This window comes from Myotis davidii, unplaced genomic scaffold (assembly GCF_000327345.1).
Source record: "Myotis davidii unplaced genomic scaffold, ASM32734v1 scaffold240, whole genome shotgun sequence".
Classification (NCBI taxonomy): Eukaryota; Metazoa; Chordata; class Mammalia; order Chiroptera; family Vespertilionidae; genus Myotis; species Myotis davidii.
Window position 1 is genome coordinate 892,989 of NW_006292334.1, and position 11,262 is coordinate 904,250.

The 11,262-nt window shown below is 38.8% G+C and overlaps 1 protein-coding gene across 1 annotated transcript in view; it reads left to right on the top strand.

Annotated features, from left to right (window-relative positions):
• PKHD1 (polycystic kidney and hepatic disease 1 (autosomal recessive)) overlaps positions 1-11,262 on the top strand; it is a 406,355-nt gene that overhangs the window by 367,787 nt on the left and 27,306 nt on the right. The window contains exons 61-62 of the mRNA XM_006765722.1: positions 4,075-4,210; positions 5,458-5,545. Coding sequence (XP_006765785.1) covers positions 4,075-4,210; positions 5,458-5,545 — 224 coding nt within the window. The remainder of the gene's footprint in view (positions 1-4,074; positions 4,211-5,457; positions 5,546-11,262) is intronic.

An 11,262-nucleotide genomic window follows, 5' to 3' on the forward strand; every position in this document is an offset into this window, starting at 1 on the left:
TGCCCAGAGCTAGCTTTCACCAATAGGATTTATTTATTTACTGAATTTGTCATGCAAATATAAATACCCCCCCACTCCCTTTAGAGGGTAAGCAGTTTGGATCTGGCAAATGGAAAAGCAAGGGTTGAGATGCATAGTGGTGATTTCTGAACTGGGAAATTTCTGAATTCTCTTTATCTTTCTTTTAGTTTACACTGAGCCTTGAAAGGGGTGAGGGGATTCTTTCACACACTTGACTGGGTGTTGGAAGCTGTTAACTAGTGGTTAGAACTGGGAGGATTGGAGGGAACTTTCCTCCCCCATTTTTTAAAGTTTGGCTGTAGGTCTTTCTGCCCGCAGGCTACAGTCACATTAGTGGTTGGAAATTGGATAAGGACAGCACAATGACAAATCCAGGTTGCTTGCAATAAGTTGCTAATCCCTTTGCTTTAATATTGGAGCAGCGTATAATGATGTTTGGACATCACTCCAGTTTACTGACGACCCCACTGGGGCCAGCAATAGAACCTTACAACTGTCTAACAAGGTGTCAGGTGACTCCCGTCGTCACAGCAACGGACACTGGAATCTAATCTTCCCTCCATCCCTTCTAGCACCCAATAACGCCTAGATTATATAAGTGGCCCATCATTGCTTGGTAACTTGAATCAATTAACGTTAATTCGCACAATGCTATGATGTATTGTGATCACTTTCATTTCAGGGAAGGGGGAGAAATTGCTATAAGTCACCTAAAATGAGGTTGTCTGTGGTGCTGAGGTATTAATTGGGTGTCCATATTAAATGCAAAAGGAGCCCCATCGTGAAAGGAAAGTGGATGAGTGACTCTCTTGGCTGCTATTGACCTATCAGAAGAAGACAGTGCCCTTTTCCTTTGCTTTTATCTATTACAGTTTTCCCTATTGCGTGTCAAGTTGATGTATTATAAAAAATTCATTTGGTGACCTTTCACCCCCTTAGCAGATTAAACAATTTCACTTCGATGGCATCATTAACAGGACCCTGCATTTAATGATGATTTCTCTAAAAGGCCACGGAGATTCGATTTTAAGCTAACAGATTTATTGCACTATTATAACATATCGTAAAAAACTGTACCACCTACGGTCAGGTTTTAGGATAGAAACTGCTTAAGAGTTTATGTGGAGCTTAAAGTGGTATTACCTTGGGATATGCTGTAGCAGCAAGTCTCTGACCTCCAGTGAGATGCTGTTTACATTTAATAAGAGATGTTTGCTCACAATAAACTTTAAAGTGTGTCAGGGGCAGGCCTTTCAGCGGGTGTTCAGGCAGTTGGTTCCCGTCCCTTCATCTGCAGACATCAGTGTTCTTGTGTCAGGGTCTTTGACGGAGCCTTTCAGTTTCTTTAGCCCACGCTGCTGGCCTAAATTCTGTCCCGCACCAGAAAGCATTTAAGAACTAGGTTAGGGGAGAAATAGGAGCTGGTAACAATGTTAGAATTTTCCAATAATCTGAGACCCATAGAAGAATAGAATTAATAGCATAGATTTTTTTTTTTAAAAAAATCTGTTTTCAATTATTCCCTTTAAAAAAATTAAAAGGGGGCCTTGCCCACTCAGGTTAAGCAAACTAATAAATGGTGATGGGGCTATTGTATGTTCAGTTTCTAGTGAGCGACTGTAGCACAGGTCAGAGCCTTAGCTGACCAAAGAGGGCTCTTAGGACTACTCTGACCCATATCCCAGAATTCTCGGGGGGAGGGAAATTGCTTCCTACGGAAACTTCATAGTTTGTGATCCACTGTATTTCCTCTTTCTAGGGTTGATTGTCACTTTTATCTGACATACACCTTCCATGCCAAATAAATATTTTATTCTTTTCTCCTCACATTCATACACAAATTAAAATAAAAGGTTGGGAATAAAGTATCTGATTCAAGCATTTAATTGATAGCAGGATAAGCTACTTAAAAAAAATCAAATCTTTTTTTTGTTAGACTTGACTTAAGTTGTATAGAGGATAAGTCACTATGGGATGTTCTATATTAGGGTAATATATGTGATATATGATGTTTATCTTTTAGATTTCCATTTAATTGCTAAACATCTGTTATATGCCTATGATGTATAGTACATAATAGGCTTGATCCTATATAATAAAAGCCCAGCAACCAAAGGGCGGAATGACCAGAATGATCGGTTGATCAGTCACTATGACATACACTGACCAACAGGGGGCAGATGCTCAACACAGGAGTTGCCCCCTGGTGGTCAGTGCGCTCCCACAGCAGGAGCAGCCACTCAGAGGGTGGGTCCACAGTCACTTGGGGATGAGCACTGCTCCCACAGCAGGCATATCCCTGCAGGCCATGCCCCAACAAGTGCATGAATCCCATGTACTGGGCTTCTAAGTAGATATATAATCTATAATGTTTTTCTTAAATGTTTTTATTAATTTGAGAGAGAGAGAAAGAAAAAGAGAGAGGGAAAGGGAAACATCGATAAGAAAGAAGCATCAATCAGCTGCTTCCTGCATGCTTTCTACTGGGGATTGAGCAGGCAACCTGGGTATGTACCCTGACTGGCAATCAAATAGGTGACCTTTTGGTGCATGTGATGACACTTAACCAACTGAGCCACACTGGCCAGGGCTATAATGTCCTTTTAATAAAGCTCTCTTGGTCATCAAAAATACCAAATCTATTGGAAACACACGTTTTAAGGTATCATGAATTATATAACCATTTTATTTTATTTATTCTATTTTATTGCTAAGTCACATCAGCAATTAATGTGCCTGAAAGGGGTGAGAAACAATATAGCTCATTGGTAAATTGCTCTTGGTCATGCACGTACTATTTGTAAGACCTTTGGCCGGTTACTTTAGTCCAGTAGTTCTCAACCTTCTGGCCCTTTAAATACAGTTCCTCATGTTGTGACCCAACCATAAAATTATTTTCGTTGCTATTTCATAACTGTAATGTTGCTACTGTTATGAATTGTAATGTAAATATCTGGTATGCAGGGTGGTCTTAGGTGACCCCTGTGAAAGGGTCGTTCAACCGCCCAAGGGGTCGCGACCCACAGGTTGAGAACCGCTGCTTTAGTCCTTTTGGACCTCCGTTTCTTCATGTATAAATAAGAGTACCTACCTCATAGTGTCATTTTAAAGATGCGATGAGTTTATACAAGGAAAGCTTAGAATAGTACCTGGTACACAGTACTCAGCATATATTAATTATGAGTATTATTCTCCCCAAAGGCTTCATTCATTAAAATTAAAAGAAAAATCAGTTAATTCCATGGTTATTGAACCTATTTAGTGCAAGCACAGTATGGAGATGACAAGTATGGAAGGGCTGTTGTGGGGCTAAATGAGCTTCCATGTCTAACAGCTGTGCTGGGGCTTTGCTCTCAGGCACCTCCTCTCAGCTCCCACTGATGTCATCCTGGTACCAGAATCGGCCATGGAGAAAGTATTCATACCATGGGAACTGGGAAACACTAGGCATCAGGGTCTTTGAGGGGAGAGCTGGTTCACTGGCATACTACTGAACATATCCCTACTGTCTAAGTCTTATAATCTGCTAAATTCCTTCACTGGGGTCTTTGGGGAGCTTATATCATTAAACAGTGATAAAAAGATAAGTTCATAATTAGTGCTTCTGCCCCCACCCCCTCACACCCAGTCCATTCTTTACCATGGCTTAGCAAAGATTTATATATATAAAAGCCAAGCAACCAGAACTACGGATCGACTGGAATGACCAGAAAAACCGGTCGCTGTGACGCACACCACTTGTGCCCCCACCCCCACCTCCACCGTCACCATTCCTGATTGGCAATCCCCTATTGGGGGCGGGGGTGTCTAACCTCCCTTATCCCCTCACCGACCCAACCCAATCGGCCCCCATCAAATTCGAGCACCAGGCTTCTAGTGTTAAATAAAAATATAATTATTATTCAGTTACAATGTAATGTTCACTACAGAGGGTTTTATTTTCTAGATTCAAAGGCAGATATTTTCACTGCTAATAATGGATTATGGCAAATAGCTACTACAGTAATATTTGTAAGCTTATGGCTTTATTCCATTTTGTTTTACATGTGTCAGAAATACAAGCAATTTTAAAACTGGGAACTCGATATATGTTCGACCCTATGCTCTTTCAGTCCTAGTCCAGCCTTCAGATGGAGAAGTGGGGAGAGAGCTTCCAGTACAACCACAGCTCATTTTTCTGGATAAGCAGGTAACTTGTTCACGGTGATCCTTAAAGCTGGGTAACATGTACTCAGTACAGATTCCATTGTCATGGTACATACTTACAGAGTGCCTCCTGGGTGACATTTGCTGCACTTAGAACTTCTCGTGACTTCTGTCATCCTCCCACTTCATGGCCTGCTTTCCTTCTGCTTCATATGGATGCCCAGATTTTGATTAAGAGTAAAAATATAATTTGGATAATTTTCCTCCCCAAGCAAATTCTTGAAGTAGATCTCTAGCATCTTCTCGGAAATCTGACCTTCTCAAAGAGGTAGAACTATATCTGAAGAAGTCATTTCATATGCTAATGAGGGAATTCATGCCATCACATCTGCATTATAGTTTTGTAGGATTTTTTATTTTTTATTTTTTAAAAATATATTTTATTGATTTTTTACAGAGAGGAAAGGAGAGGGATAGAGAGCTAGAAACATCGATGAGAGAGAAACACCGATCAGCTGCCTCCTGCACACTCCCACTGGGGATGTGCCCACAACCAAGGTACATGCCCTTGACCGGAATCGAACCCGGGACCTCTCAGTCTGCAGGTCGACGCTCTATCCACTGAGCCAAACCGGTTTGGCTGTAGGATTTTTAAAATCTTTATTGTTTTCCAGTTTTATGTTATTTTAAATGATTTCTCTCATAGGTGGTTAAGCAAATCATTAGCAAGAGGTTTCACTGCTTAATTCTAATTTCAATGGCCATGCCCTCTGTTTCTATTTTATCTTTTCTGTATTTACTAAAGTTATGGAAGAAAATAAAGTGAAATAAGCTAATTAAATCTGCTTTCCTCTCTTTACTTTTAAAATGCATCCCCTGACATGCATGCAGAGGAACAGAGGCCACAGGACTGAAGTCCACATTTGCAAACCTGCACTTTGAACTCACCCATTTCTCTTCCACTTTCTTCTCTTGACCTTGCCTTCCTTAGTAACCGGCAACACAGAATGCCACTGTCCTCTCCTACAGACATGGCTTTCCTGCCTCCACTTCACTGCCCTGCTTCAACTTTTTCTGTAATAATATCCCTTCTCTTCTCTCAATATGCTAATCATGATATATTCTTAACATGAGAAAGAAAATGCTTATTACAATTTTTTTCCTTTGCTTTTTGTACTGAATTTGTGCTTTATGCAAGATTCTATTCTAAATTCTCTTCTTTTATACATAATTTCACAGATTCTCTTCTGAATCCAACTTTTACTGTGGTTTTTCCCCCCCTGTTCTCAGAATCGGAGAGTAGAGTCCTTGGGGCTGCCATCAGAGCCTTGGGCCATTTCTGTTTCCCTGGAAGGGACTTCAGATTCAGTGCTGAAAGGTAGGTATCTGTGACATTCCGAGACCTGTTACTACTGCATCTGCACAGAAAATGTTTGCCACCATTAGGGATTCATAGCAAGGTCAGGTGCACTCAGTATCTTCAGTAATTTGAAAGGAACATCCATCATCCCCACTCTACAATGCCAGTGTTTGTGAAAAGAAAGTTTTGGCTGACAGTAAATACTTAAGGAAACACCTCCTCCTCTCCCCTCCTTTGAGTGATGAAGGAGCATTTTTGTCATGTCCGGATCCCCAATGTGGTGTAAGGAGAAGAGCATGTCCCCTAAGACAAATGATTCTTTAGTACAGTGTCATGGACTGGCCCAGGGAACAAGTCACCCATACCAGGTGGTTTCTATGGAGAAACACTGGCTCAGTGATAGGAAGAATAAATGCGATGGCAAATGCAAAACACCCAGCCCAGAGCGGAACCTCAAGTTCATTTTTCCCTCTCCACTTTTCTTTGTCTTGTTAGCTTCCTGTGCAGTCCGAGTACCACTGCTTCACTTCATTTACTTTCCCTATACCATGTGTATGTGAAAATTAAAAAAAATACACATCTTTTTAATTCTATAAATTTGAATATTTTAGATACCTCATATAGATAAAATCATACAATATTTGTCCCTCTGTGATTGGCTTATTTTCTTGGAATAATGTTCTCAAGATTCATCCAAGTTATCACATATTTTAGAATTTCCTTTTTTTAAAGGCTGAATAGTAGTATTTCATTGTATGTGTATTCCACGTTTTCTTTACCTATTTGTCTGTTGATTGACATTTAGATTGTTTCCATTTTTGGCAAATGTGAAGAGCACTGCAATGACCAGTGATAGGGGGTACACCTATCTCTTGGCAATCCTGATTTAAATTCTTTTGCATAAATACCTAGAAGTGGGCTTGCTGCATCATATTTCTATTTTTAATTTTGTGAGGAACCTCCATAGTGTTTTCCATAGCAGCTGCACCATTTTGCATTCCCACCAACAATGCACAAGAGTTTGTTTTCTACATCCTCACCAACACTTACTGTCTTTGGGTATTTTGATAATACTAGACATCTTAATAGGTGTAAGATAATATCTCACTTTATTTTGATTTGCATTTCCCTGATTATTAGTGATATTGAGCATCTTTTCATATACCTGTTGACCATTTGTAGGTCTGCTTTGGAGAAATGTCTATTCAAGTCTTTAGTCTATTTTTAAATCACATTATTTGTTTGTTTTTTTGCTATTAATTTGTAGGAGTTCCTTATATATTTTGGAAATTAACCCTTATCAGAAATACGGCTTGCATATATTTTCTCCCATTCTGTAGTTTGCCTTTTCACTCTGTTGATTGTTTGCTTTGGTATGCTTAAGATATTTAGTTTGATATTATCTCACTTGTCTAATTTTGTTTAAGATGTCTAAATGATTCACAGATTCAATTTAATCTCTATCAAAATTTCAATAACATTTCTTACAGAAATATTTTAAAAATTATAGAATTCATATGGAACCACAAAAAAATTCCAGAAGACAAAAATAATCTTGAAAAAGAAAAACAAAACAGGCATCACATGCCTGATTTTCAAAATATATGACAAAACTATCCTATCCTATATAATAAAAGGCTAATATGCAAATTGTCCCCTCAGGAGTTCAACTGCTCTCTATGATGTGTGCTGACTGCCAGGAACGGTGCAGACCGGGCCCTATTCACCGGCCAGGCCTAGGGACCCTACCCATGCACAAATTTCGTGTATGGGGCCTCTAGTCTATATATATAAAAGGCTAAGTGACCAACCATACATCTGTCCGATCATCCAACCGACTGGCTGGTGCATATATTATGCACTGGCAATTTAAAAATAAACATTGACTCTCATGCATGCGCGATGCATATAAAGTGCTTGCTGGTGCCAATTGCGCGTAATGCCAGAATGTATCTGAAGACCAACTTTTGGCACTTTGTTGTTGATATATCATGTTGTTGTTGTTTATTTATTAATCAATTCATATGTTATTTTCAGATATATTTTACTAATTTTATTTTATCTCTGACACTTCTATTATGGAGAAAGGGTGAATAGCGACATTAAAATATTTTGTATTTTAATTTTATAATACTATATATACTATTTTGATATGTTATTTTTGGCAGTAACATAATTACCGCACAAATCTTTCTTCTAATTAACTTCCTTTCAATGTGCAGGAATCCATGCACCAGGCCACTAGTATTCAATAAAATAGTATGGTACTTGCATAAAGGCAGAGGCCACAGGACTGAAGTCCACATTTGCAAACCTGCACTTTGAACTCACCCATTTCTCTCCCACTTTCTTCTCTTGACTTTGCCTTCCTTAGTAACCGGCAGCACAGAATGCACTGTCCTCTCCTACAGACATGGCTTTCCTTCCTCCACTTCACTGCCCTGCTTCAATTTTCAATGAACCAAAGGAACACAATAGAGAGTCCAAAAATAAGTCCATGTGCATATGGGCAACTGTAATTCAACAAGGGAGCTAAGGATACACGATGGGGAGAGGATGGTCTCCTCAACAAATGGTGCTGGGGAAACTGGATAACCACAAGCTAAAAAATAAAGTTGGACCATTGTTTTACACCAGACAGAAAAACAATCAACGAAAAACAGATTAAAGTCTTAAATATAAGACCGGAAACTTTAAACTCCTAGAAGAAAACAGACGAAAAGCTTGTTGATGTTGGTCTTGGCAATGATTTCATAGATATGGCATGTAAGCACAGGCAACACAAGCAGAATTAGAGAATGTATTGATAACTTTGTAAAAAATTAGTTTGTTACATTTCTTATGCATAAACCAGTGAAGATATTTTTATTGGTTTGGGTTTTCTCAAACTTGTGATTTTCCCCCCCCAAACTTCTAAATGACTCACCTACCAGTACAAACATCAGCCTATCTACAGAATTTCTGGTTTCCAATAAAAAGTCATTATTTTATAGTTATTTCTTGCTCTACTCAGGCTATGAGTCTGAGCTCATGCACATGGCTCCTGTAAAGTATGTGAAATGCTAAAATGTATAGGGAAAAGCCCATTATAAAAGTGCTACATCTTGCCCCTCCTGCTAATTGCATTTATTTTGGCCTAAATTATTTCTAGTGTCTGAAATATAACACCTGCCTCTCCTGAGGATATTGAATTTTCATTCTTTTGTTACTTGTCTCTATAAAAGGAAATACAAAATTGTTTTGATAAAGTTTCCAAGGAAATGAATTCTCATTCAACGTAGTTTTTAATAAGTTAATCTCAGGATTTTTAAAAAATCAGTGTATTATTTAGCTTAATAGTTTTTGTGCTAAGCTGTACCTCATCAATTCCAGAAAACAGGACTAGCCACAGATATAGCCCCTTTTGAAAATTTTTCTTGAGGAGGCAATCGACATAGCTGATTAGATATTTCATAGTCAAAACTCTTGTTTAAATTTTGTTTCATTCTGTTGTTTTCTTATTGGAGCTATAAATTTGACTGCTATCTCTTTTCAAGTTGCCTTTCAACTATTTTGACCTGTAAATTTCCTACTCTATTTACTTACTTCTTAAGAAATCAAAGCTTTAGCCAAAGCCAGTTTTGCTCAGTGGGTAAAGCGTTGGCCTGCGGACTGAAGGGTCTCGGGTTTGATTCCGGTCAAGGGCATGTAGCTGGGTTGCAGGCACATCGCTAGTAGGAGATGTGCAGGAGGCAGCTGATCGATGTTTCTCTCTCATCGATGTTTCTAACTCTCTATCTCTCTCCCGTCCTCTCTGTAAAAAAATCAATAAAATATATTAAGAATAAAGAAATCAAAGCTTTTTAGCCTGTGGACAAAAATGATTTTCTCCCAAACGTGTATAGTTACTCTCTTCGTTGCCCTGCCCACTTTCTCTTTGCATAACACATTTTCAAAGACCTAGATGTTGCTGCTCATTTTATGAGAATCGCCTCATAGACTTTCCATCTTCTCTATACTTCCACTCATACAATCAATATTTTACTCATATTGGTGAAAGTAGCACCTGCATTGCTGACTCATATTTGTTCTTCTTGGTGGTTTCTTTGCCCAAGCAATTAAATCTGAAACTCTTTGGGTTTAAAATCTCAAGGAAAGAGGACAGCCCAAAACGTTCCTTGTACAAATTTGAAGAAAAAAACCCACATTATTAAGAAAGTAAGGTAATTAAGCAAAGCTATCCCAGGTTGGCTAATGTGAAAATGAAATATTCAAATCTGCATTATGAGTTAATTTTAAACTGTCTGCTTTGATGATGTCAGTCTGTCCATTCTTCAATGCCATTTAGCTGTTGCTGGCATTTTGGTCTGGAATACACCAGCTATAACAGCAATTCTGATCTTAACACAGCAGCATAAAAATATCAATTTTCAGCTTTTTTCATGTTCTATCTCAGTTGCTGTCTCCTGACTACTGAAACTCACCTACACCTATCCTCTACTCTATACATTCCCCATATTCTATGCTCCATCCACACTTCAAACGATACACACACTCTATACCTTGCCCTCACTCCATATCTGTCATTGTACTTTCATGCTTTTGTAATAGAATATCATAGACTGGAGGGCTTATCAGTGAAGAAATTTATTTCCCACAGCTCTGGAGTCTGCAAAACCCAATATGAAGGCTCCAGCAAATTCTGTGTCTGGGGAGGGTCCACTTCCTAGTTCATAGACACTTCTCACTATTCATCACATGGCTAATGGGCTAAGCAAGTTCTCTGGGGTCTCTCTTATAAAGGTGCTTAATTGCATTCATGAGGGCTCTGCCCTGATGACCTAATCACTTCCCAAAGGCCCCACTTCCAAAGACCATGACATTGGAGATAAGGTTCTAACACAACCTTTCAGTCCATAGCAATGCCTTACCTAATACTCTATAACTTACCTGTATCTAGTTTGTCATTTATACTCACTGCCTTACTCATAGTCCATATCCTTAGTCATACTCCATACTGTGCCTATATTCTATACTCTACCTAAACTCCATACCTTTACTCCTATTCTATCACTTGCCCATACTCAGGCCCCTCTTCATACTCCATGCCTTGTATTCTTTTAAAAAAAAATATTGTGGTTAGGTACACAGAACATAAAACTATCTTAACCATTCTTACATGTATAGTTCAGTTACCTATATTTTTTTTACCTTACCCATACTTTATGCCTTACTGATACTTCATACCTTACTTATCTTCAGACCTACTCATATTCTATACCTTATTTATACTCCATACTTCACAGTATTTTATACATTAACCATATGCAGTAGTTTAGTCATACTCCATGCCTTACTCATATTCCATACCTTACTTTTGTACTGTACCTTACTCAGACTCCATACTTTACTCCTGATACTTACCTCCCCAAATCCTTCATTATTTTTCTTTTAGTTATCCTAAGGATCTGATCACCGACGAGCTTAGAATTTTATCATGATTATGTAGAGTAAATGAAGCACGAAACTGCTTTTTTATTCTGTTAACACCAACTCACAGGAAGCGTGGTGACTCACCTGGTTCAGTATTGTCATCATTCTTCTCCTTGGGAGATTCTTGGGAAAGTATGAGGAACATGCTGAGGTTGTCTTCTGTGCACACTCTGTGTGTGTGTGTGTATGTGTGTGTGTGTGCGCGTGTGTGTGTGTGCGTGTGTTTGCGCGTGTGCGTGTATATGTGTGTGTGTGTGATGTAG